Source organism: Embiotoca jacksoni, unplaced genomic scaffold, assembly GCF_022577435.1.
Source record: "Embiotoca jacksoni isolate LCO1_2020_lvr unplaced genomic scaffold, fEmbJac1.0.p SCAF_16, whole genome shotgun sequence".
Lineage (NCBI taxonomy): Eukaryota > Metazoa > Chordata > Actinopteri > Embiotocidae > Embiotoca > Embiotoca jacksoni.
The window spans coordinates 6,596,307-6,624,254 of record NW_027185296.1 but is presented as its reverse complement, the minus strand read 5'-3'; the positions used below and the strand labels follow the sequence as shown (position 1 = coordinate 6,624,254).

The window sequence follows — 27,948 nt, the reverse complement described above, 5'->3', positions numbered from 1 at the left end:
CTATTAGGCCGTCTAAACACGGAGTCAGTAACATCTTTACTGCACCTCCCAGACATCCTCCCATGGAGGAACTACCGGGGGTTCAGGCTGATTGGGTGGTCAGGATTATTTTGATGAGCAGTGAATAGAAATCAAAATAACGAGGCAGAATTGTATGTTACATTCACGTGGTGGTTTAAAAAAAAAAGAAAAAAAAAGGGAACAAATCCTTGTAAATACAAATTTAGTTCAGTGGAGATTATCCATTGCATGCGTGACGTTTTCCTAAACAGCAATGATCCAAATATGCAGCAAAACAAACAACTAGTTTTTGTTGACTGTGGTTTAAAAGCACACGAGAGAATAATTCCACAGAATAAATCATTTCAAGACTTTTTATTACTAAATTTCTCTAAGGCAGCAATTTGTGTCCACAGGTCGTTCTAACGTTGCGCAGTGAATAAAATAAAACGGTACAAAAATCGGTTTTGCTGTGTGCTACAAATGTCATTAGACAGCTCTTGGTAAATAAAAGTTCACAGACAAAAATAATAGGCATTATAAACATTAATTTTCCCCTTCAAGTATGCTACTATCCAAAGTGACTAGTGTAAAATTGGCAGAGGAAATAAAATGTTCAGGATTATTTACATATTACAGGTCCGACAGCTGTGTTAAAACAAACAACAACAACTGGAAACAACTCGGTTCTGAAGGTTTCCACTCTGTTTTTAGTGTACACGCACGCACACGCACGCACGCACACGCACGCACGCACACACGCACACACACACACACACACACACACGCGCGACTGACTGGCTTCCAAATGATAAAACGGTAGAATGGTTGAGCGTTTCATTTACAGCACAGCAACATTTAAGACTCGTGTTGATCAGTGGCACCAGCAGGCAGCCTCCACCTCTCCAGTTGAGGTTTAATAAAAGTCTCACACCTGGAGCAGAACTCAAGGGCTCTTCCACCAGTTTTCCTGTCGTCTCACTCCTCTCATTCAGAATTAAAAACAGAAAACGTACCGATAAGAATGTCTTGAAAAAGCATGAAATTATTCTTGACCTTGGGAAATGAAGTTTGCCAAAGAAATCCTAACTCAAGGTCCACTTTAGTTGCTTTTTTCAGCTTTCAACTAAAAGATATGGTCTTCAGCAGCAGATGGAACTTCCTCAGATGTCATGGGAGGTAAATCAGTTGAAATGTGAATGTAAAAACACTCAAGATTTCACCAATTTTAAGGACTTACAAGTTAAGCATAGCTGATGAAGACCATGGGATATGACTGGAAGTGCTGGGGGGGGGGGAAAGCAGTAAGTAGGCCTTGAGCTTTGATTGTTTTGCTAAAGTCTGGATAAATATTTTTACATTTTACAGGATTCCACAAACAAGTATGTCAACATGCATATTAACAGTCCATAAATACAAACTGTAAAGGAGCCTTATCAGAAAATAAGACACACACTAAAGTCATACGTTTTACATTGTGAGCCAGAATAGCATCATTAAGACCCCATCGATTTATGTTTAGGTTTATGTTTTGTGTATGATTTTATTTCAAGGTGTATAAACAGATTTTTAATGATCTGGCTGTGAGAAAGCAAACAAATCCAAACAGTTGACCTGAAGCAGGATGCAAGCTGGACGACAATATGCTGTCAACAAACTTGTTCTGGACACTCCCTGGAGGATGTTTTTACAAGTAATAACACTTTGTGGATGACCACACAGCCAGCACAGTGTCATTTATCCTTCATGCGAGGGCTCAGACAGGAACCCAGTCAGCTGGATGTCTCTTTGGTTTTGACCAACTGAAACAAGCAGGCGATTTCGTTTTTACGACCGCTACATAGTCCTGGTGAGACATCGCTGGCGACTCCGCTCGGAGAGCCAGCGGACAGTGCACCTCGACTTCAAATGCTACAACATCAACACATATCCGGAGATTAAATATACACACCTTCAACTGAAGTTCATTTATACAAAAGCCATGAAGGATTATGGTTTCATAACCTGCCAGGAGGAAGGTTGACCGAATTGTACCTACACACCCATGTGTGTATTTAACGTGTATTTACAGATGTGCGCAGGCAAGACTGCTGGTAGACTTTTGCATTTTGATTCATGTCCCTGTTTCTCAAAACAGGAACGTGTCGGAGGAGGGCGGCCGGTGCAGACGCACAATATGTACAGCAATACACATAACACACAGCTTCAGACACCAGCTAATTTGGACAAAGACAAACGGCTCCTCAGACATTTTCCCTCCGCAGACACAAAACATATTAATGTGTCAACGACATGATTTAAAGAGATGTTGTGTGTGTGCAGAGAAAAAGAATGGGCTGGACATCGTCATATTTCTTCAGTGAAGAAAGAACAAAACAAAACAAAAAAACACTGGAATACGAGACAACGGATGATAGTTGCTCTTCGCTGCAGGACCACAGTCACGGCTACCAGTGTTTCAGTCAGGCACAGAGATTTAAGACCCAGATAATGAAATGTTATCAGCAATCAATAATACAAATTTTTTTTTTAAAAAACCCGCCTTCAATGAGATTTCGGTGCCTCAATTAAAACGGACATCTATTAAACCGGCTGGCTAAAATGAACCGATACACACAATTTTACAAACTGTTGAGTCAGCAAAATGAGGTCGAGTGACACAAGCTTTCAAAAATAAGTCACTCACATTGACTTTTCATTAGATTGAAAAAACATATCACACTTGTGGATTGAACGGGGGAACCCATAAACTTTAAACTGCTTCAGTTCCGTGTAGCAGAGTTTTGATTCTGCACATATACATGCTGAACGCTGAGTGAAGGCAGAGGGGTACGATGTACAGTAACTGCGATGAAGTACATTTTATGACTGATGATAGATGATGATTTCTTCTACATTTGGGATTCAATATTTTCCCCTACAGCACTGAATAGACACTAAAGTAATAAACTGGGCCATAGAGTGCAAAATCTGAAAGTTATACGTCACATTAGTAGGATGATGGATCTGGAGATTTTTAGGGCACAACCGCCTGTCAGATTATCAGAACCGACTATTTTGTTTTCCTTGAGAGGCCACCGGCTAATTTCCCAGGTGGGGAATCGAGCTACAAGTCTGGGAAATATACCTTTAAATGGTAAAAGGTTAAAGCCGATTTTGTTTTAATTGGAATTTAAATATTTTTCCGTAACAAATCTTTAAAATAAGTGATCTTTTATGAAACAGGTGATGCAAAGATGTGATCCGTAATTTTAGCTTTCTGTAATGAGCACAATTTAAACAAATACAAATATTGAAATGAATAAAAGCTTCACAATTGTGACAGCTGTACAACCAAACACGACACATTTTGTCCATCAAAGCTCATTCTTCAGTCTGGAATGGAGTATTTACACTGTGCAAAAGAAACACCAAGCAGGGAGTGTTTATGTATGAAGAGTTGATTGATTTACTTCCGACTTCCTGTCGAGTCATCTCGTTTGGTTCCAGGTCCAGTAGAGCAGAGGAGGTCAGGACTCCATCACTGCACGCCTCTTTCATGCTTCACTAACCGGCCTGACTCCACCTCCTCTCCACAAAAACAACCCACAGTTTGTCCTCCACCACGTTCCTTTCAGTCACGTCCCCCGTCAGCCTTCATGGCTAATGTCTTTGGGTTGGTATAACTTCATTTAACCCATTTACACACACGTAGCCTTTCAAAGGATTCCCTCTCTATACTTGTCATCCAATTGAGTTTAGATATAAAACTAAAAATTAAATAAAATAAAACTACTATACTGTTATTGGCGGTTTTGGAGCATATACACGGTAGCACAGTTAAAGTAGAAATGTTTTCTTTCTTGAACATCAACGTCACATTATCACACGGAGGTTGCTCCTTGTATTGGGCCCTACGGCTGATTGGGGACCAGTGACTGTCCCATACTTGCTCTCTTTTTTGTTTTTGGAGTCAGTGCAGCAGACTGGAGTTTAGAAAAAGATGACATCCTCCTTATTGACGTCCTCTGTGGGGATCTTGTAAGGTGGCGGCAGGCTGTGGCTGTGGCTGAGCCCGGGAACATTTACCTGGACGTGGGCCTGGGTGTTGGGACTGAGTCCCTGCGGCTGCATGTGGGACTGGAAGTGCAGAGATCCGGTGCTCTGTGAGTGCGGAGGCATGGTGGGATGCTGCATGGAGGGTTGAGGCTGGGCCTGTGCAGGAGGCATGGGGGGCTTCTGAACATTTGGATGGTGGGAGGCGCTGATGGAGGAGGCAGACTGGGTGTCTGGTCCAGCGTTGTCTGGAGGACTGAGTTGATCTATCAGACATAAAGGAAAGGCCGTTAGAGAACAAAGGATTACATAAAGGACAGATTAGACATTTGTGTCCCTTTAATACAGTTGGTCTCAAATCTAGCACGTGAAATCCTGCCAGTGGTTTTTTTGTACATCGTAACTGTGAGAGAACAGGATTAAAGCGTTAAAACGTCTGTGTCTGCAGCACAGCGTGCCGTTAATCATAGTGAAACATGTGAAATTGATAGGTGTTTACACAGGGTGAGGCTGGGCATGAAGGCAAGCTTTACAGAGGAATGATCGGGCGGGGTCAGGTTTGCCCAGGTGGAGAATGCATGCGTCTCATGTTTGTGCCTGTGAGAACCACGATTAATAATGCAGAAGGCGGAACAGAGGAGATTGTGTTTGGATTTGTCCCGACCGAGCAAATGAGGAAGTGTACGTGTGTGCAGAAAGATACCGGCGTGGTGATGCAGGGAGTGGGGCTGAGGAGGCGCCGACAGCGGGAGCTGCTGGTGGGGGCTGATGGAGCGCTTGGCCTTCAGGGTGCTGTCCTCTCTGGCGGACAGTTTCAGAGGGAGCATCTGCTTCATATCCACCGAGGCTGAGATGAGGAGGAGGAGGATGATGATGATGATGAGGATGAGGAGGAGGAGGAAGATGTGGGAGCAGATTGAGGAAGGAAGAGAAGAAAACAAAAGACAAACAGACACAGAAGGTGATTTAATTGTAAAATGAGGTTGCATTGGTAAACTGGAGCAGGCCAGTATTTGACAAGTCAGCAGGCTGACCCTGTTTAGACAGCTAATGTGATCCTAATGAAGGAGATCAGGTCAACCTTTTGTCAGGCAGGACACAGTACGCAAGAAAAACAAATGTTTGCTGCACAAATAAACATGGAAGCGCAAGAGAGGGAAAACCTCAAGAAAGAATCAGGATGTCTCAAGTGTCTAAACAAGTACGGGCAACTATTAAAGCACCTCACATCTCATATTTTTAAGGAGTAACTTTAAAATCTGTTTGAATGTAACATCTCCAATTTCCGTGAGCCATTAGTATGAAGAAAATCGCTGCACCTCCCGATCACGACGTCAGCATTTGACTACTTACCAGCACTGTCGGTGCGATGTGAGGTTTTGCCGCTCTTGCCTCCTTTCCCTTTGCCGCTGTTGATCGCGGCCAGTTTGGTGGGGATCTGCTGCTGCACCCCGACCAGCTTGTGCTGCTGGTTGGTGGTGCTGAAGAGATGCAGCGGCACCTCCGTCTTCAGCGGCAGAGTCGACGAGCTCGTCTCCCGCCGCAACATGACTTCGGGCCGCTCTGGATAGTCGGCTGACGCCACGGACAGGCTGGCGCGCACCAGGGGCTTCTGGGGCAGAGGCAAGTCGCTGGCGGAGACGGTGAGACCGGCAGACGAGAGCAGCTCCCCATTAAGACTCCCAGACAGGGGGGCCACCTGGACGACAGAGATTACTGCACGTTATTCACCGAGAGGCCGCTCAAGTCTTCTTGTTGCAGGCGTCATAAAAGACTTCAGATTCAGCACGAGTTCAAAGGATGGCTTCCCAACTCTGCACTGTAATTATCCATATCTGTGGTCCGATTCATTTCTGTTTCTGTGAAGCGTCGTGTTTGCAACTGTGTGTGTTTGTGTACTTGTATTGCTATGATTATGAGGACCGGATTGAGTTTTACACCATCGGAGTGAGGACATGTTGGGATTGTGATGACTTTTAAGCCCGTTCTCACTTTCCCACCCCTTAAAATATCGGTTTGAGTTCTAGACTTGGTGTTAAGTTAAAGTTTAGAATTAGGTTTAGGATAAGAGCAGGAGTTGATGAGTAAGGTCAGAATAAGGGGCGAAGCAATGCATTATGTCAATGAATGTCCTCACAAAGATAGCCATACAAACTTGTGTGTGTGTGTGTGTGTGTCGTAAGGAGCCTGAACTGTGGGTAATGTATGCCAATATTTTATAGAAGGAAAAATAAAACTTTAAACAGCTGCGTAAGAGCAGAGCAGAGACACACAGACCGACACACACACTATAAATCGTCTGTGTGACGCCGTACCATTAAAGAAACACAATCTGTCGAGGCGCAGGATATTTATGGTCTAAAGAGGGAATCAGAAACACATGGAACTTTTTCTGCTGAGCACGCGTTTTGGTACGTTTGGTGCAAAGCTTTTGATTTTTTTTTTTTTTCTTCTTCCCCCAAGAAGCTCAAGGACAATGCACACGCACGCACACATACATACAAAAGGAGAAACATAAAACCCTCAACTAATAGTCGCTGTGCACATAAAGGCGTGTCCGACAAGACAAGCAGGACTGTTAGACAAGCAGAGGAACAAGACAATGGCTCGTATGACATCGGTTGATGACAGACACTGACTGCATTGTCCACTTAATTACAAGAATGAAGGAAAGACGATCTACAGATCGAGTCAACATTATCATCCAACCTGCATTCAGTGAGATTAACCAGGAGGATTTATACAACAATGCGGAGGTGCAGTGTTTGTGTTAGTAAGCCCACGTGTTACATTACAAGAACTATAAAAAGCTTCCTTTCAGAGAGCTATTGTAAGAATTACTGTACGACCATACTTCCCTAATCCCTTCTACAACACTGCGGGCCAATAAGGCTGCAGAAAGATACATATTTAAATAAAGAAGTTAAAAAAATAAATAAAATCAAGCAATCCAGAATCCACTTTGCTTCTGGAAACAGCCACATAATATATTTGGTGCTCAGGCTGATTATAGCCTGGAAACCAACTTTACTGGACTGGACGTCTTCCACCATGTTCGCAGACATACATTCAGTACAGTACAGCAATATTACAGTCTGCTAGAGTTATAAAAAACAGTTTCTAGGTCAGACTTTAAGTTAAAGTCTGGTAGCAGTCATCAACTGTTCTGTTTGTATGCCGTCCTCACGCTACATGAATGACGATGCTCACGACTACTTCCTGTGGCGATGCACGACGACTGTGTTTTACGAGGCATTGAAGCGCACTCATCTGACCGCGTGTGGAGACCGTAGCTTCCTCCATCTGTAACGGCAAAGCATGACGGGGGACGACCAGAGGCCGAGGGGCGCCCCATCTGTGGGGAAAGTCGCCATACCTCCTTCCCCGACCCCTCCCCTATCTCCACCATCTTCTTTTTTTCCTCCTCCACCATTCTTTTCTCTTTCAGCGCTCACTCATCTTAGCACACAGATGTTCCGTTGTTCCCGGAACAAGGTGACCGGCTCTCGGCGACACAAACGGACGGTTTCCAGGGCAGTAAACTGCGGAAGCTGCAGAGCACAAAGAGCCCTGACTGAGAGCACATAAACAATTAGCACTGGATGACTTCCAGAGGCTTCTCGTAATGACAGGTTTGGACGAACTAATTATACAGCCAGGGTCCTCTCATCCTGAAAACTGCCTGGATACTCCCATATCATTCAACTCTCCACCAACACCGCACAATGTGTTGCCTTGTACACAATGGACACCACCAGGATGGAGATACTGGCTGAGTGAATCTTACCTGAACTCGATAATGTGTAGAGCAGCAACATGTCAAGTTTTGACTTAAAAGTGAATTTCTGAGCCATGTGCAGCTCTGATCCGAGGAGAACTAATGGGATTAGCAAAAACTGCAGGCTTAACATGTCTAATCCAAAATCAAAGTGTTTAAGTAATTTATACAGTTTATAAATGGAACAATTACTCAGAGTAAATAAAGCTCTGCATGACATTTGAAAAAAGCAATTATTCATTTGACAAAATTATTCAGAAACTATTTCAATATTTGATCAAAAACATTCTGTTTCCATCTTCCCCACTCTGAAGAATTTTGCCTTCATCTGTTCTACATGACAGGAAATGGATTCTCTTTGGGTTTTGAAGTCTTGGTCGGGTATATAACAAGACATCTGAAGTCACATGTACTTCTGCAATGACATTTCTTAATGTTCTCTGATCTTTTACAGACTTTAAAGCCATGAGAAAGAAAGAAAGTTTCCTTTTGAGAGGAACTATTCTAATTACTGATGTAGAATTTAGTTTGTTTTTCAGCCCAAATACCACATATTTCGGGAGGTTATTCTTACATCTTTTCTTACATTATTGCAAACTTAGATGGTTGGTAAAATAAAACGTCACCTTTGACTGCTGTTTAATTGACCACCAACTGACCAACAATCTATCAAAGTTGCAGCCCTAAAACAGTTTATTCATTATAAAAAATAATGGGCAGATTCATCTATAATAGGAGAATTATTAAAGATTAAATTCTGCTTAAATTGCTTTATTCTATAGATTAACTCCATTTTATGAATTTGTTGTCTCTTTTATTTGTATCTATTTTAATGCATTTTATGTCTTTACCCTATTTTTAAATCACATTTTATGTTTTTGTTCCTTTATATTTGTTTTTATGTGAAGCCCTGCGTGTTCCAGCACTTTGAGCTGCATTTCTTGTATGAAAGGTGCTACATAAATAAAGTTTATTATTACTATTACATTTATTATTAAATAATCTATAATACATCACATTATCCAGCTCAAAATTCACTGCCTTGAAGCGAACTAGATGCAGAGAAGTGCAACTTAGATTCCACTGAATTGCTTTTTCAACTTCAACTCCGATCAATTTGACAGTATTTTGGTAAAGACAGAACACAGTGTTCAGCTAACAGGTGGGAAATAGCTGCAGGAACAGATGGCTTGAAAATATCTGCCCTCGAGCTCGGTACTCTGTCTTGTTCTCCCCAAAGCAACTGCTGTAGAGGAAGCAAGTCAAAGGCGTGTGTGTGTGTGTGTGTGTGTGTGTGTGTGTGTGTGTGTGTGTGTGTGTGCGTGTGTGTGTGTGTGTGCGTGTGTGTGTGCGGTGAGTGTGCGTCCGGTGAGTAAATAGTTGCTTAGTGGAGTTTGTCAGACAGGAACACGCCGAGACGAGCTCATTGCAAAGAGGCCGTGGAGGGAAAGAGAGAACTCCCTGTGCAGAAGGCACAGATAAAAGGTCACTGTTTAACGAGGTACCTTTTGCCATTTGTCTGTCTACAACAGTTTCCTATGTTTTAGCAATACTCTCCGTCATGTTCATGTAGTTACTCACATCAGGTAATAACTCAGTTGTACAGTTTTCTGTGCTTGTGGAAAAAACCAGAAGCAAAAAGCAACTGTTCAACTGATTCCTTGTCAAAAGGTAACTCAAGAAAAACGTAAAGGCAAAGCAGTGGTTATTCAATCTTGTCCTCAAGACTTTCCCCAGCAGGTAGGGGATTTAACCTTTGACCTCAGTCATAAGTCCAGTTTCTACCCTTCAGGTTTTTTTTCTTCGATCAAGCACATTTACTGTGTGTTGCAAATTTTTTTCCCCATTCATTGTTGATGATTGTGCGTTTCATTCAAATCTCCAAATTCTAGTGATAAGCTCAATAACGCATGCGCTTTATGGCTTCACATTCACCGCACGATTGCGCAATCAGACCCAAGATCTCCGTCCTGGATCAGAGCCAATATAAATCATATGATCAGATGAGATAATAGATGAAAGAGATGCTCCAGGACAGTCAGGAGGTCAGGACATGCCACAACAGGCACCGCTCCTGCTCAAACACTCACACATGTTAAGAAACAAGCACGCACGCACGCACGCACGCACGCACGCACGCACGCACGCACGCACGCACGCACGCACGCACACACACACACACACACACACACACACACACACACACACAGACAGACAGACAGACAGAGGAGGCATGTCTCTTTTTATGGGGGTCTAATCATAGCTCTCTGGATTTGCTGATGAGTCTTAATTTTGGGTGGTGGTGATTAAATGTCTGTTGATATTAGCTTGGCCCCGAGCCTGTAACAGATCCTGTAGTTGCAGCTAATGAAAAGAGTGTTTGATGTGTTTGACGCAAAGGGGGAACAAACCACTTCCAAACCACCCAAAACCACAGCCAAGACAGTCACACAGCACAGCCAACGGTAAAGAACAAAACACGCAGACACTACTTAGCTCGTCTGAGACAAATATTAAAAGCAGGATTTTATGGGGTGTTGAGTGCTAATAGGGTCTCAATATGATCTGCTTCCCATCTCATCTTGTAGATCATGTGACAAACAAACTGCACAGAGATTCACAACCACTATTTCAGTGAAGGCCTCTGTAATTAGAAGAGCATTACTCATCACAACAGATTAGGTCCATTTAGCCGGAGGCTCAATGGCTTTGCGAGACCAGGGGATGTGGTTTTCCAGGAACCACTGTAAAGTATCAAAGGCCCTCTGTAGCACGTAATGGGATGATAAGTGCAATAATTCATGTCAGCTGGTTATGTTTGTGTATGTCTCGAGTTAAGACTCCAGTAAACCCAGGACAGGCACTGAAAGGTCCTCTTAACACGAAACTGCCGGGATGACACAGAAAAACAGTAAATAGGTCACAAGATGTCTGAAAAGATACAAGGAAAGTTAAGAGGATTAAAAAAAATGGAATGCATAGTTGCAAAAAGGCTCTGTAGCTTTTTCGGGGACATGTCGGGATGTGAATGGACGGCATTGTGTCATCTGTCAGTTACTCAGACTGGTATGCGGGATGAAGTGACGCTGGCTGATCGGAGATAACGGTCAGGCATCAATGAGGTAGGCATGTCAGACAGTGGAGGGCGACTAATGACATCACTGAAGACAGCTATTAAACAGAAAACACGTGTGTACGGGCAGCTCGAGGGGTGAGGCCATCTCCCTCGTTCATCCTCAAGCAGCAGAGACGGTGCAGGGCCGAGGGGTTGTTGGTTGAATAGATAAAGGATCGATGAGTTGCACAGACTGGACTGACTTAAGTTTGTGAAAGTTAGAATCGAAGGCCCCAACCATGGCTCCGCAATATCGGTAGCCTTATTGTGCTGTGTATTGATAAATTACATTGTACAAGGTTGGATCAGCACCGTGACATGCATAGAGCAGGAGGAAGTTATAACCTTTACGAGCAAGTATTCAGAGTTTTATTGCTTGATTAACATCAGCACCCGAGTTACACCACCGATCTGTGCACATCTGCAATTTCTGCATGGACATGAGCAGAGGGCACTTTTGTGTCAAACTCAGGAAATCAGCAACGGACACCCATGAGATGAATGAAGCATCGGGCTGCAGAGTTGTTTTGAGTGACATTCGCTTTTCAAGAGGGTCAAAACGTCTCTGATCAATACCCAAAAAAGCGCATCAGGTCAAGGGGCGCAACCAGGTGGGTTTTCTCTGACATTTGCAGGGTTGTGGACCTTGAATTTGTCCTCCAGGGTCAGACTGTCAACACAGACTGTGATGTTCTGAGGCATCTGAAGATTCTCGCACACAACAACACAATTGTCGCTCCCCACCACCCCTTCTCAACAGAGTTGGCTCTCTGCCAATACATTTATTCCCCAAAAATTTGACACAAACTCTGATGGTTACAAAACTGTGTAACCATCAGGTGCTGATGTTGATCAAGTGACAAAACTTGAAATACTTACTCATGAAGGTTATTGCCTCCCACTGCTTCATACACATCTGTGCTGCACACCATTCAGATACAACAGAAGCCGTCTCTGAGCTTTTTGATCCACCCTTATTTTGATACATGCGCCCAAATTCCTTCATAACACCTACAGCGTATGGGAGCATGTGTCAGTACAACTAGCATCAAACTCATTAGATGAAAGGGCAGAGTAAGAAAAGACGCTGACTCATGGCGCTATGGCTTCTTTTTTTTTTTTTTTTTTATGTGTGAACATTAGTCAGAGTGAACAATAACATCATCAGGTGTGTTTTACTTGGATTCCTCCTGATGACAGGGACATGTGTGTGACTCTGGTAGTGTAGCTGTTGTTAATATTCATCTTCTCCTCTTATCAGTCTGTGGTTCCTTAGTTTCTTTGATACAAAGATACAGTTCGTATCAAGATAAAATTTTCCAGGCAGCACACTAACCTGACCTCTCCTCAGCTTGTTTCAGAAAATACTAATCAAACAAACAGTGATTGGGAGATACGGGCCGTTGAAAACACTGAAGGCTGATATTAAGTAACTTTACTGCAACTCCTTGACAGATGTGTTAGCACAGGGCATGAAATTACAGTCAGTCAGTCGATCTTTCTCAGAGCTCCTCTCCCATGAAACTCACAAACAATGGCACACATTGTGCTGCAAGGACTGAACGAGGGATACAAGTAAGAAAACACAGGAAAGAGGAGACAAAGAGGTAAAGCGAGGTGAAGGGAGGTTTCTCCCTATGTAGGTGGATTCCTCGGTTGAGTGGTTAGAAATGTGTTCAGTTGTCCACGTGTTTATCGTTGCGGCTCCATCTGTGAAACAGGTTGTGTGAGGAATAATTACAAGGCAGCTATTTGAGATGTTATTTCTGTAAGTGAGGAGACAGCCGATGAAAGGGATATTGAAACTAGAGAGGGGTGAGATGTGACAGAGAGTGTGTGGACACAGATATTGACAGCCGCATGAAGCCAAGTAAGAGATGAAAAAAATGTCTAATTAATTTAAATAAAACGCCTCACTATGAAGTTGAATGTAACATGATCTTACAGTCGATGTGTTAAAATACTGTGTTTTGTACTTCAGTGCCTCAGATGGTTCAGTAGCTTTGGAGGGGTGAGTATACGAGTTATGTTCAGGGAGGAAAAAAGAGCTAAGTTACATAAAAGTTTGAAAGAGAGGAACAAAAAGAAACGGACAAATAGGGACCAACAGAGCGACGGGAAAGCCCCTTGTTATTCTTTATGCTGTGTGTAATCGCCACCAACACGACCACTCCCATCATTAATCATTACCTTGTCCTTATTTTCCTCCTTTAACTGAAGCTTTAACAACTTTATAAGTGCTGTAATAAACTCTTTTTATCACTTTCAATTTAGAGTTTCATAACTTTAGAATAGAGAAGCATTTTTAACCAAAGACACTTATAAATTTTAATAATTTAAATGATTTATGCAATTAGTCATCAATAAATGAAACTGAAAAATACCTTGGGTTATCCGTTAGCATTAAAAAAAAAACAAAACCAAAAAAAACCCAACCATCTCATTATATTATTTAAATTTATAGTTTCCTTGTCTGTGTGGCCAAATGATAAATTGTGACATCTGCTGATGTGCTGACAGTGTGTGAGGACAAACACACCTGTGCAGATGCCAGGATATGCATATGCAGATCAACTACATTGTTGTCTTTACTTTTGTTTTTGAAGTAAATGAATTGGAATAAATTCAATATCATTGCTACTAGCAATAGATATACTAGCACTAGATATACTAGCAATAGATATAGTCTTGTTTGGTGAACTTTTTTATATACACACTGTGATATCTATATTAGCAAAGTTTGTCTTGTGTTAGTGTTTTTTTTGTTGTATGACATTAATCATCGCTGCCACCGCAGTTTCCCCACCTCAATGGTCTTCCTCTTGATCTTCTTCAGGTGTTCCAGGCGCTCCTTTTCTTTCTCCACAGCTCTGGTGGACTCTCTTAGTCTCTCCAGGTCCTTCTGGTACGTCTCCTTCTGCCTGTCCAGCTCCTCCCTCTCCTTTGCCCAATACTCCTGCATAAAAAAGCAATGTTGCAAAGTTTTGGGTTTTGCTTCTTATGAGCAAATCAGGCATACAGCAATGGAGGCAGAAAATCTTGTGCAACAAGTTCATGAAGTTCAGCTTTTAGCACACATCTAATGCAATTCAAATCTCCCCAGGTGGCTCAGGGTGCTTCACCTCCAGCTGCCTGCACTCCTCCTCTCTTTGTCTTAGCCTGGCCTCGGTACCCTCGACTTGCTGGCGGTGCCTCTCCCTCTCCCTCTCCCAGCGCTGCTGCTCCTGCCTGTGCTGAGACTGCAGCTTGTGGAAGCTGGCCAGCTCTTCTCGCTGCAGGGCCAGAGTCCGCTGTTTCTCCTGCTCCAGGAGAACGTTCCCTCTGTGACGGCCAGGCAGTGAGGCTCGCTCTGTCAGTGAGGCCCGCTGCAGCTCAATGTGACTGTCCTGCTGGGATACGATGGCCTGAAGAGGAGGGAAAAAAACATCAGGTCACAAGTGAACGTATGTAAATGCGACAATGCTGATTAACTGCAAACAAATCAAGCAAATAATATGTAAATATACAGAATATACCATTTGTTTCATTTAGATATATTTCTTTCACTAACTGCTTTTGTTAAAATGTTCTGCTATCAGATCATAAACGGTGGAGGAGACACCATCACCTGCAGGCTGTAGAGCCTCTGGGAGAGCATCAGTACTCTGTCGAAGAACTAGAAAGTCAAACAACAGACAAGGTTATAATCAAATAACCACCAGCTTCCCCAAAACAATGCAACATTTCATTGGATTAGGAAACATCTCATGGGTGTATCTTTTCAGGTCAGTAGGCATGGATATGAATATCAAATCCAACAGTGTTGTGCAGCATAAGGTGACAGAGAAGAGAGGAGAAGCTTACCTCAGCCTCGGGGAAGGAGTTGGACCAGATGCGGTTCCATCTGGCAGGAGAGCAGCAGCTCTCATCAACCTGAGCAACAACAGTCAGAAACCCAGTGAGTAATGCTCAGTACTCCTATACATTATATACACAATACAGTAATGTACTGTAAAAGTCTCTGAATTTGAATTATTTGCGGTAATTTCAGATTTTAAAATTGAATGGTTTGATTTTTTTTAAGGTGTTCGTGTGTAAAAAAAAAAGCCCCCCAAAAAACATCACTTCTGTCCACGTTACACTAACATCTAAAAGAGATTTCACTAAACGTATCAGCTATTCTGTAAGCCAAATAATAACTATAATAGGTCATGACCAAGTGTATGGCTGGACTGTGAATGAAATGCAAGAGGGCTTTTAATTTGAAACAAGGGCTTTTAAATTGAAATGGATACAGGAAGCCGCTGCATTCGACCAACCAAGAGTGTAACTTTGTTAGTCAATCAGTTATTAATGTAACGTTTTAATAAAGCAATTGTTTTATACATAAAAAATAAGTTCATTTTAATTTTCACAATATCACATCCCTATTGCCAAGACTTAAACCAGTCAAGTCCGATGTAGTCTGCACTCCAACCAGACACCCCTGCACTCGCAGACTTCCTGGGAACGGGCCCAAAAAGTCTGTGAGTCTGCAAGAGCCGGACATTTAGATTCAACTAGTAAGTGACCGACATTTGCATTTACAGGATTGTCCCTGCTATTCCAGCCAATAACGTGTTTTTAAAACCTTTACACAAGAGCTGTGCAACAAGAGATATGAAATAAATATCAAGTATTTGTCAGTGTTTTTCGTGTCTCCCGTAGAGCAATAAAAAAACGGGACAATTATGCAAAGATCCTGTGAAACTAAGTCTCTCTGGCTTTGCTTCACACACTCTGCTCACTGTCACCATATCGTTAAATTTAGTCTGATTATTCTCGAGGAACAGAATTTACTGGAATTAAATTAATGTTCAGAGTACAGCGTTTATCAAGGCTAATCTATTTATAAACAAATAAAGCGACCCGAGAGAGCAGGGTCACAGTAAACATCAGGAGATGCAAACTTTCCAGACGATTTGGTCTGATTATTACTCTTTAGAGGAAATAACTGTGACTCATCCCGAGATGGGCTGTGTCTGCAGAGCCCCTACCGTCTGCTCCAGGGTGTGGCTGCCACAGAGGTCTTTGAGCTGAGGGTCGGAGCTGGCTCTTTGGCTCCTGTCTCTGTTTCTGGACTCGCCAGAAAAGTTCTTCTTCACACTGCCATCTGGCACAGACCCACCGACACCAATACACAGAGACACACAGCAATACAAACAAGTCACAAACAATTAAAACAAACTCACTGTGATACATTGAAACATTTATAACCTGAAACAGACTACACACATTAACACGTATTTGTAAAACTGTGTCCCGCTATCTTGAATTGTTGTATTAATAATAATAAATCCATCAAATAGTCAAAATCTCCAATTCATTTGTTTTTTTGTGGTTTATTAATGGCTTTTAGAGGCCACTGAAACACAAGCGAAAATCCATTAGATGGTGGACTTCTTCAGGGCATGGATTGTGCTGGACTCACTCTTACTGAGGATGGTGGGGCTGCTGTCGTAGCCCCCGAAGGTGTCCGCTCGCCTGGGCAGAACCCCGGAACCACTACCTTCCTCCATCTGGGAGGGTGGAGCCTCCTCCCTCACTCCAGACTGCAGCAGGTTCTGGAGGTTCGCCACTGAGGTCAAAGAGGTAGACCGTGAAAAACTTACAGTGAGAGCGTTTTAATAGAGCAGATGCACATTCTACAATGCTACATACTAATTTATTATAGAGCTGCAGATCAACAGTTCATGAACATTTAGGTGACAATATATGTGCGTTAATATCACACAACACCACAGTGCCATGCCCTTGAATTCAAAGCAGATGCATGTATCGTGTAGCATTGTCCTACCCTCGGTGATGGCTCCCTTGAGCAGGGTCTCCCCCTGGTGGAGGTCCGAGGCGTCTCCCCGAAGCAGCAGTCTGGAACGTGAAGCTGTGTCCTCCAGACCTGCCACGGACTCTGCCATGTCAGCAAACAGCTGCAGCTTCTCAGTGAGAGTCTGCACGATCACTGCATCCTTCTGGCTCAGCCGTTCTACAATGAAAACATTAAATAGAACAAAATTCAGGCTTTAAAAATGGTGTCGTGATGCATAACGTGTCAAAAGTCTATTTCTAGAGCAAACAACAGCTTTCATTCAAAAAAATGTTTAAGGTCTTTTGAATGAAGACTGCAGAGTATAAACATGCTAAAAAAGATTTGATCCACTGACAGTAAGTGAAATCTATCTCAAACAGTTTTAAGGTTAATATGCTACACGAGCACCTCCTGGTGTCTGATCGTATGTGATGTTACAGGGGATTTCTTTGAGTAAGTCGGTGTTTACTTGATCTGTAATTACCTTGAAATTCTTTAAACCTGGAAGCTCGTGCCTCTTCTTCCTCGCTGAACAGCCTCTCCTCTGTGTGAGGACAGCTAGTAGGGGGACAGCAGAAGCCAGGGCAGGTGAGGAGGTGGAGAGACAAAGGAAGCAAACTGAATAAGGACTCTTATTCATTCTGTGTTCCATCTAGGTCAATGGAGGGTCCACAATGTGTAACAAATTTAGAGAAGCTTCCACAATCTTAAACCAGCGTCATGATTTTAAATGAGCCCGAGTAATAAATAGATGTGCACTTCTAACAACCCACACAGAACAAAGATATTGTGTATCTGCAACTACCTCTCAACAGCTTGCCGTATGTATGTCATCCACGTGTTCCTCTCCTCCTTGGAGGTGGTGTGGATCTCATACATCTCCGGCTCGTTGGAGGAGGCGCAGATGAGAAACATGGCTCTCTCCTCATGGGCCACCTCCCTCACTATGAGCTTCTGGAGAGAAATCACTGATGGCTTGTTGTCCTGGGTGGATGAAGAGAAGGAGAGGGAGAGGACAGAGACGCGAGGGTATATTTTTTAATTACTGGTACTAAAAGTGGTAAAAACTGATGTTTGACATTTACAGATTTCGCCGTATCACTGGTTTTATTCTGCTTCCATTCATATGTTACTAGACATGATGTGCATTCCTCTTTGATGTACATTTTGTTTTTGATAAACGGTGTCATACTGACAAGACATCTGAATCACTCACCACTGTAGAAAATACATATCTCTGATCCTTCTCTTGTAGCAAAAGCAACACATCTGAAAGAAGCACCGCAAGAATATCTGGAGGGAAAACAATCAGACATGACACTTTTAGAAAGGCAGATGGAAATAACCAAGACACGTTGATGCACTGTTGATTCCTTTTTAATAGGAATAGAATAAATTGACATATTACTAGAAGAGTAAAGTAGCTTAAGTTATCATATTGCAACATACCTTTTAGTCTGCCAGAAGCAGCTTTCCAGCTGACTGTCCCCTCATGAAGCAACCGTCTCCTGCCCTGTGCGAGGTCCTCTCTGCGAAACACTCGGCCATCTTTGATTTTTCCCAACGCTTTTGGCTCCATCTTGTTGTGTATGTCCCGGAGTCGAGAGTTCTTCTCGTGGAGGTTGACCAGTGTGTCCACCTGTACGATGGTGTCTTTAATCAGACCCAGGGCCCGAGTCAGATCCTCATGCTCTTCTGTACCGGCTACAGACATTCAAAACAAAAAGTAAATAAATCTCTCTGATTTCAGTTTGAACAAAAACTTGTGATATCTTAAGTCATGGATAGTATTTGAGATTTTTTTTTTAGCAGAAGGACCTTCGCTGTTGTGCAGGATGCGCTCCACTAGCACTGGGTACTTGGTAATGCGCTGCGTCACCAACAAAATACACTCTGGCACTCCTAACCTCCGCACAATGGACAGGTTGTTGATTTTCTGAGAAGAATAAAAGCATCATTTAATTTAACATTCATCAGGCTATAAGTGGATTTAATAAACTGTACAAGAGAAGTAGTTTGGATTAAATCTGATGTAAGAAGTCAGAAGAATGCTGACGTATCTTACCCGTATGATGTTCTGGAACCTTTTGTTGTTATGCAGCTGATCTTTGTAGTAGCTGACAGCTTCAGGATGGTGACTGCAGAAATCTCCATAACAGTCCTTCATCCTCTCTCCTATTTCACCTGAAAACTGGAGAACAAAGAAACCGTCATCTCTGTCACCCATCTGCTCTGTATGTGTACTGGTTCTTGTTGCACTGCAGCAAACGGATCATGTTGCTTACGTGAAAATTGTACATCGTACTGTCTTATGGATGTATTCAAAGAAATCAATGGTGGGCATTTGAATAAATGTATCTCCTCCCTACCTGTGTGATCAGGATGTCTGCAACTCTGTTGATGGTGTAGTTCCTGTCGTTAGATGAGTCAAGGTTTTTTCGCCGCTGCTCTTTTAGACGAGACAGGAAATTTGTATGAAGGTCGAGGAGGTTTTCCAAGCGTGGGAACAGACAGTCTAACCGGCTGGCGTCCATTTGGAGGTTCTCCTTCAACTCTCGGACGTACACTCGCAGCATTATCTTCAGCGTTCGCACGTGGTGCATCTCCGTCTGCATCAGCTCTGTGTAATGACATATATGTACATTCTGTAAGCCACATGCATGTACTGTGTATTGCATTGCAATGCTACGAATCAGCTCGAACCTATTTCTTGTCTTATTTTCACCTCGTTCATGGACTTTGACAAAATTCCTCCTTAAAATAGTCCTAAAGTTAAGATATGCGAAAAATATGTCACCTGCAGCTGAAGACTTCAATTTTTAAAATTAAAAGAAAAAAAAAAATCTGAGGTTAGAAACTCAAGGCTACTTTAGCAGCGACTGGAATAACCCAATGGAATCTTTGAAAGAACTGTCAGTGGACATGTTGCATTATGGGTAATGTAGGTTTGCAATCTGTGGAACACACTTTTAAAAATACAATTACTTCTCTTTGAAGGTCACTATCTCATAATGGGGTACCTGTCAATCCACAGATCAGGTGACTAATTGGTTGGATGAGTACGGGTGTGAACACGACCTAAGAAATCACACTTACCATATATTACATCCTGTCTCTTCACCATTTCTTTAGAGTGCTTCTTCAGGTACTGCTGATCAACTGCCAAACTCCACGAGTCTACCTCCAAGTCCTGGGCGTCAGACTCCAGATCAGCCCGCACTGCTGCATAGTGAGCGTCTGAGGAGGAGCAGAGGCATCAAAAACTGTGACACTGGAAGGCAACATTAAAAGACATTTTTCTTTGGAGAAAAACAAGTCCTCAGATGACCTAAACGGAACAATTTTGTGTCATTCACAATGATGAAGAATCATTTCCAAGAGATGAATCATTTTAAAGAGATTTCTAATTACTTATTGTGAAGTATCCAAGTTTAAGAATAGTTCACTGCTGACATCATGTCTCCTCTTTTTGTGTTTTGGTAGGGTTGAAAATGATATATAGTGATAAGTCATTATGAAATAAATAATCTTGACTCAACAAACATTTCTCTAACCAAACTTTTTAATATCTATATAGCTATATATCTTTGATTTGAACAATCATTCCGTAATTATGCCACTAACGTTAGATAAACTATCATCTTGCCATGTGATACAGCTTGAAGATAATAAAGAGGAATACCAAGCTGAAAAAAAGAATAGCAGACTTTGTCAACCCTGCACCTGCAGCAGCTCTTTCATGGTAAGGGTGTGTCTGATAAAAAAAAAAATACAGGTATGAGGCAGCAAGGTAACAAAAAATGTAATACACACCCCAGCTAAATGAGACACGGTGATGTCACCCTCCACACACATTGCTCTCTGAATTCATGAAAAACTCCCTGAAGCCAAAATGTCACTTGGCTCTCAAACAAACAAAAGGATCTTAGAAGACATTAAAGAAAAGGTAGTATGGTAGAAAAACAATATCCCTCAGAGTAAACGATTCCAACCAAGAGAGGGACTGTTCAAATTCAAATTGATTCAGTCAGTCAGTTCACCTTCTACGATGATGGACTCGGTGGTCGAAGGAGCGAGGGAAATGGCATCTTCATTGCAGCGTTTGGAGCGAAGAGCATCTGTCTCATCCATCTCCCCAGGGATGGATCTGAGGAAAGACAACCACAGGTCCAAGGTGGCGTACATGCTGAACCTAACGCAACTTAACCCCACTACCTGCTGGTAGCCTCAATAAGCCAAGAAGCCAACATGTGCATTTACAGGCAAGACATGAAATTAGAGACTACAGGAAACAGCCAGACTTTCTCCTTCCCTGCTTACTGTTACCATCTATGAATCTCTGTCTTCTGCTCTTGTTTACGCCTTCTTTCTGTCTTTGTCTCTCTACCACTGCCTCATCGTCTCCCTACACACTATATTTCTTAGAAATGATGCAGAAGAGTAGTATTCTGAGAAGCATCTTGACTCAGTTTCAAAGGCTCTGATATTGGAAAAGACAGTTTCCTTTTATACGTCAACTATAAATACACATCTTAAGGTGGCATCGAGAAGATAGCATTTGAGCTGGAAAGACAAGAAACTAAAAATATTCTGCATTTACATACAGCTGATTCTGCAAATATCTACAGTGTTATAGGTTTGAGAGAAAATACCTGATTTTCATGATGGTTTTTGAACTTTTCAACTCTACGTCATACAGAAGCAATATTTTGAAAAGAAGACTGGTTAGAAAGAAAAAGATAAAACCAATAAACTCTCCTGTAGAAAAAAGGCCTCCAGTTGTAGGACTGGAAAAGAGATCTACTCACCCTGAGCTATTGTGGTGACGGAGGCTGTGGCCGAGGCTGGAGGCAGCGGTGGAGTTAGTGGTATGGGCGGCAGTCGGCTGAGGACCAATGGTCATGCCTGGGGCACTGAGAAACCCTCGGTGGCCATCCAGGGCCTGAGATGCAGCTGAGCCTGCCTGATCCCGCTCTTTATCCCAGTCTTTTAGCGCTGGGAAAGAAGGACGAGAGATGGGTGAACAGAGGAAACGAGAGGGTATGGAGAAGGAACGTGAAGACAAGCGAGGAGAGGAAAGGGAGAAAGGAGAAGATGACCAGCGAAGTGGAGAAGATGATGAGGTGTTTGAATCTCGTCCACGTTGAATCCAGTATTCTTTCTGCCAAGATTGAGGCGCGGATCTGAAGAATCGGCAGGTGGTCCGGTGCATCAACACTCGCATGCCCACACGTCCAGACAGGCCCCAAGATGAGGCACAGGACGACGGGGAGGACGGTTTACCCGTTTTCGAGAAAGATTTGGAGCCCCCTCTTCTTTGCCTAACAGCTTTGGCAACTGCTAGCTCCATTGCGAGTGTCTCAAACTCAGAAGAGTAGCGGAAGGAGGAGTGTAATAACCCAAACTCTGAGGTAAAGATCAATAGTCTCTATCGCAGTATCAGTCGTTATTGCACAAGTAAAAGGTGATGTGCCTTCCGGGGTGTCAACAATAAGAAGCAGTAGAGAGGACTAAACCTGGTTTTATATACAACTCACCCCAACCCTTCATCCTGTCGTACCTTCTAGAAAGATACACGCCCTTTTATACTTCTTGCACATTCTGATTCTCCACTTCTCAGTTTCTCTCTGTGTTTCCTCGTCTTCCTGACCCCCCGCACAAGCTACTGATTGGCCGGAGCAAGACATGAGGAGATATTGGGTGTGTCTGAGAGGACTCCAGCTGTTCAAGGGAGAATAACAACTGCTACAGGAGATTAACTTAAGCTGCTGCAGCCGCTCACGTCTCCTGTGGGTTCGATCAAATCCGACAGCACCTGCTTAATGTTACAATTAGCACTGATTGAAATTTCCAAGAACCACTTGGAAAATAATGAATAAAAGCACATTCCATGTTTATGGAGGTGCATCAATTTAAAGGATTACTTTGGTGATTATCTATATTTCCATTCAGCAAATCCCATGAAAACACCAAAATCAATAATAAATAAATCCTACTAAGTATATGTTTGTCTTTGTATCCAAAGTCTGATTGAGCTTTTCATCTGTGATAATAGTTGCATTATTAACACCTAAACACTTTCCATAAACTACTTACCAGAGATGTGAAAGTGATGGTCGTTTGTCTGTGGAGCTGTTTATTTAATGTACTACAGTGCCTGTATTTTTCCTGGAGAGGAAACATGTCACCCTGCGTGTTTATTAGCTTTTGGACATCAATGGAGCATGTGAAATGACCTGTTATAAAGCAAATAAAGATACTGTAGGGCAGAAAATCTGTGAAGGTCTTTTGTTTTGCTTCCTTTTCTTCTGTGTGTCGATATGAATTCTATGTGCATACAACATTTCTAAATCTAAATCACAATGGACAATCATCACCTTTGTCTACTGACTGCTGGAGACCAATCTTCCTCTCTACGCTCAGCGTGTAGGCAGACACACAAACACCACAGAGACCGACACCGACATACACACCGTAAGAGTTTGTCGTGTTAATCCTGCAAACCACCAGAGTGGCAACCATGTTTTTAATTAGACATATAGGGGGCTAAAGCCACCTCCTCATCCATCAGTGTATCCCCTATAGTTGAACTGACACGGTGTCTGGAGGACTCATGAGGCATACAGCTGCACATGAATGTTGTGCTTACCAAGGTTCGGAGATCCCGACGAACCAGTCCGCGGCAGCGCGTCTCTCTGTGTGGAGAAAATAAAGAAAGACCTCATTTTTACAAGCTTTTCTCTACCGAGTGACAGATTACAGAATTCCTCAAAATTGCACCCTGTTACTGTACTTTTCTTTACAGGACGAGATTGCTCGAAGCCCATCTCAGGCACATTCATAAGAGTGGACAGAGGCATGTGATGTTCACTTGACTTGTCTCAAAGAGAGAACAAAGTTCCCTGACAAACGTGGATTTATGCTTCTCTGTTGGGGGATGCAGTAGCTTCATGTGAATGCTCTGATGCTAAATAAAGGATTCCCCTTTAGGTGCTTATATGCACCTCCTCAGAATTTTAAACTGCAGAGCAGGAAGCATTATATACCTAACTTACACTGCAAAATCTTCTCCTCCTTCTTCCTTTTCTTTAACTACAAAAGAAACTACAGAATGTAACCAAATCTAATTGTACTAAATGTACAACACTGTTTGATCATGCATGATACGAGCATTCATGTGTTGCAGAGGTGAATCAATAAAATGTTAAACCTATTGCATATATATATATTTAGCTGAAAACATGTCACCCTAACAATGCCTTTGTTTGTATTAATCACAAGTCGGCTGTTTCTTTACTTTAAAGGACCCATATGTTCCACATTTCTGTAAGACGATCATTTTGTGGTTTAAAGTACCAAAAAACATCTCAATAGTTTTACATCTCCTTTCCTAAGCTTCTCCCTGGAGCACTACCAACAGCAACCTGTTTGGGTTCTGTCTTTAAGATGCACTGATATCAATGACCTCTCTTCTGATTGGCTGAATTTTTTCTGAAGGGACACACACCCAAGAAAAGCACAGGTTTTATTTGGTCTTGTAGCTTGTTAGCTCCGCAAAAGAATGGCTTCTCTGTGTTTACTTCCCCATCAAAGTGGGCTATGCTGAGGGCTGACATATAGTCTGTGTGCATTTCTCTGTGGGATGAGCGTTTTGACACTCGACGCAGTATTATTATAGCACCTAGACCTGATTTATAATTAAAAAAAAGACATGGAAATCTAAATTCATACAACATGGGACCTTTAAAATTCTGAAAGGTCTGACCACACACGTGTAACACAAACTAATTGGACATGCTGGAAGTTAAAGTACAAGGATGATCACACAATAGCCGTAGTGCTCGACTTTCTTCGCTCCGGTGAACGTGTTTACCTTGTTCTTGCTGCTGGTGCACTCCCCCAGCAGAGACTTGCAGCTCTTATGAACGTTCACAGCACAATCTGAAAAACAGCAGGACAGGAACTTCAGAGTCAGTATCGTATTAGTCTTGCTGGACCAGTTGTATACACTACACAAAGACAACAGTGATGGCTTTTGGCTTGAATATGGATGGGAACAATGATACAGTAAACCGAGGTTGAAATTTTGAAAACCAATTCAACAGGTCCTGCAGGCCGTGCTCAAAGTAAAAGGCTGTGATTCAAACAAGAAAAATAAACAAAAGAATAATGGATGATTTTTTTTTTTTTTTGCTGCTGCTGCTGCTGCAAACAATCACAATGTTGAGTATTTGTACAAGTGAATGAATCACTTCAGGCTCCTGTGAGATTACACAGCAGGTAGGTCAGGAACTCCTTTTTTCTCACTAATAGGTTTCTCTTTTTCCCCCTGAATGAAAAACAAAGCTACTGTTGTCAAGTTTAGATGAAATTGCTGATTGCATCTCTGCTGATCAGCACAGATACAAATCAGAGTTGTTATGGAAAAACTGACTGCAGGCAATAAGTGTGTGTCCCCCGCCCCCCCTCCTTGTCTACTCAGTTACTGGAAAGACAAAACACTGGTAAAACAAAACAATTCAATCTGTAGCCTGGCTACATACTGTATAAGGTAAGCAGCAGAAGCCTTTCTTGAGGGACTAGCCTCTCCAAACAAATTAGGCTATTCATATGCAAAATATGATCCCTACCAGGCTGATGTGATCAAGAAACACATATTCACTGGAAAACCTTTTGTAAAAAACTAGTGAAAGGTCAACTTTAGCTAACCGCTTCAAAGTAGATGATTTGTTACTGGAAACCACAAGGGTCAAAAAGCAGTAAGATTTTGCTTTTATGATATCAAAGCCATTTCAATGTTTTCATTGTTTCATTCATAAATCTAATCTAAAACTCACTCAAAATGGACTCAAACTGTCATTTATGATAAAAAAAAAAAAGAACGTTAACATGTTAGTTTTAAAATTAACTTTTCGCAACACGGCCACCTATACACCTCCCATGTTACGTGAGGCACGACAACTGCAGTGTGGTGATTGTTTCAATCAGGTTGACAAAGGTGACACTCCTGTCCTCCTGGTCAACACAATGTAAACATGAGCCACACTGGCAATTTCCACTAACTGCTGTACAGCCTACTGTAAAGGTTTCTATTGCTTACTCCCCTTCTGTGTGCTGCCACAATGGCGACAATGACAAATATGCATCTTCTTTTATAGTGAAAGTATGAAGCAGTGAGACAGATGATCATTCGTGGGAGAATCAAAAAGGCTATTAACAATAAGTTCATAAATAATGTGAGTTCTTTGCATTCAAATGTGTGATCTTTCGTCATTTAGCCTTTAAGATCTCACTGGTTTTACTCCATTATTTCCACTTCATTCACCATCTGTGACCTACCCCCTGCTCTGTCTCTCTCGCTCTCTGGTCATAAATGAACAATTGCTGGCTGAGCTGAAGGAAAAGAAAACAGAAACTGGCTTCTGAATAATCTTCACCAGCAGTGCTGTGTCCTTCTTTGAGTTGAGTCCAGCAGCACTGAACTGATGCAGATACACAGAGTAGCGCAAAATTTGCCAACAAGCACAAAGCATGAATACCATCTTAGATAGGATTTCTATGAAATCAGCCCTTCTTAGAATATATTGTTTTTAAGCCAGAGCCTGTCCAAAAGATAGTTTTACTTTAAAAGGAAGAAACGGAAGTCAGTCAACACAAGCAGCCAAACACAGAGCTATTTTCCACCTTTTCAACTTGCTTCTAACTAATAAATTCAATCCGTCGTCCAACCTTTTTCAGAAATGAAAAAAAAAAAAAAAAGTCAAATATACAGCCACTGGTATATTCTAACCATCTTCATCAAAGCTCTAACACACTGAGTGGGTAGTGGCAGGAAAAGTATATCTAAGAACAGGAAAAGATAAGCTGATCCTAATAGGTAAGCAAATCCAGATGCCGTAAAAAGCCATGTCATTGGAACAAAATCACAACCCAAAGGTAAGCTCTTTATTACGTTACTCGTACTGCACTCAACATGTTTTTGAGCTTCATGGATGTAAAAATTGAGATAAGAACAAACACCATGTTTTGTGCTTCTTCATATCATGACGTTTATCAACACCCATCGCTGCCTCGGACCACCTTGATGTTTGGTAACGGCACTGTGAGCGCTGAAATAAAGCCCAATACTGCAACGGGAAATAAGTCACAACCGACAGATCAACATGTGCACAGCTCAGGCGTGAGGACAGGGTGTGTACCGTGTCATCGGGTGGATGTAGCGGGTGAGTGTCGACCCCCTCCGCCGCTCTTGAGCAATGTGACAACTTCCAGTCACTCGGTCATGTCAGCAGCTGGTCCACGGGACGCTCAACCTTCATGAAAAACCCCCACCACACCCAACATCTGCTGACTGACCCTATCCAACAAGAAGTACACTTGTGGTGAGCAGTGCATACTTCAGTGAGTCACTCAAGGAACTGGAAATGCAAACGAGGCCTAGTGATTGGTAGGATAATCAGGGAGCAAAAGAAGCAGCTAAAAAAAAAAAAAGACCATATTCATCTACTATTTACAGCATGGTCGGTGCAGTTTGAGGAGGCGGGTCAGGCTGTGTCAAATATAGTAAGTAGTGTTGCAAAATATACACGTTGCACAGCATAGAAAATACATGCAAAAACACAGGTAGCTGTTGTGTGAAATTATGTAAAAGCATCAATCCCATCACAGCCTGAAGTATAGGCTTCAAACCACTGTGCTAGTGCATGAGTGCAGTGATTTGTATGGGCCACACCATCTGAGTTTAGGTAAAGTCCACTGTACACATGTCCACCGTGTTCAATTTACATACATGACAAGTGTTTAGCAGCACATCCTGTTCATCAAGTTAAACATACTGATCATCCATAGCATAGTTGTAGATACTGGAGTGCCACCATCAAAAGAAAAACAAAGGGTGCTTTCACGCCTACATTGTTTGGTCCGGACCTGACATTTTAGTGATACAATTATTATTCATCTAAGAAAACAAATGGCTGACTAATTGACGCCAAATCTTTAGTTGCAGCCCCGAATCCAAACAAAAAGGGTACTTACAGCCATCACCTGACTAATCAGGCTGACAGATACCAAGAAAATAACGTGGTAACAACAGTTTATAGGCGGTGACTACGGAGAGACACTCAAGCAGTCAAAACCTTCTATGTCATAGGCTGGAAGGAGAAGCGGTGATGCATGTGGAGTAGTGGTGTTGGTACC

General features: G+C 42.3%; 1 protein-coding gene across 1 annotated transcript in view; it reads right to left on the bottom strand.

Moving 5' to 3' along the window:
- Window positions 1-360: 360 nt before the first annotated feature.
- The window catches only part of arhgef18b (rho/rac guanine nucleotide exchange factor (GEF) 18b), a 43,215-nt gene continuing 15,627 nt past the window's right edge, over window positions 361-27,948 (bottom strand). The window contains exons 10-31 of the mRNA XM_069150533.1: window positions 24,626-24,693; window positions 23,402-23,447; window positions 21,561-21,747; window positions 20,793-20,899; window positions 19,849-19,989; window positions 19,122-19,372; window positions 18,818-18,943; window positions 18,571-18,688; window positions 18,202-18,456; window positions 17,969-18,045; window positions 17,558-17,736; window positions 17,237-17,310; window positions 16,744-16,929; window positions 16,378-16,524; window positions 15,944-16,059; window positions 14,772-14,840; window positions 14,536-14,583; window positions 14,051-14,332; window positions 13,735-13,884; window positions 5,389-5,734; window positions 4,739-4,882; window positions 361-4,301 (exon numbers count right to left, since the gene is read on the bottom strand). Of these exons, the coding sequence (XP_069006634.1) occupies window positions 3,973-4,301; window positions 4,739-4,882; window positions 5,389-5,734; window positions 13,735-13,884; window positions 14,051-14,332; window positions 14,536-14,583; window positions 14,772-14,840; window positions 15,944-16,059; window positions 16,378-16,524; window positions 16,744-16,929; window positions 17,237-17,310; window positions 17,558-17,736; window positions 17,969-18,045; window positions 18,202-18,456; window positions 18,571-18,688; window positions 18,818-18,943; window positions 19,122-19,372; window positions 19,849-19,989; window positions 20,793-20,899; window positions 21,561-21,747; window positions 23,402-23,447; window positions 24,626-24,693 (3,446 nt within the window). The 3' untranslated portion in view covers window positions 361-3,972. The remainder of the gene's footprint in view (window positions 4,302-4,738; window positions 4,883-5,388; window positions 5,735-13,734; window positions 13,885-14,050; window positions 14,333-14,535; window positions 14,584-14,771; window positions 14,841-15,943; window positions 16,060-16,377; window positions 16,525-16,743; window positions 16,930-17,236; window positions 17,311-17,557; window positions 17,737-17,968; window positions 18,046-18,201; window positions 18,457-18,570; window positions 18,689-18,817; window positions 18,944-19,121; window positions 19,373-19,848; window positions 19,990-20,792; window positions 20,900-21,560; window positions 21,748-23,401; window positions 23,448-24,625; window positions 24,694-27,948) is intronic.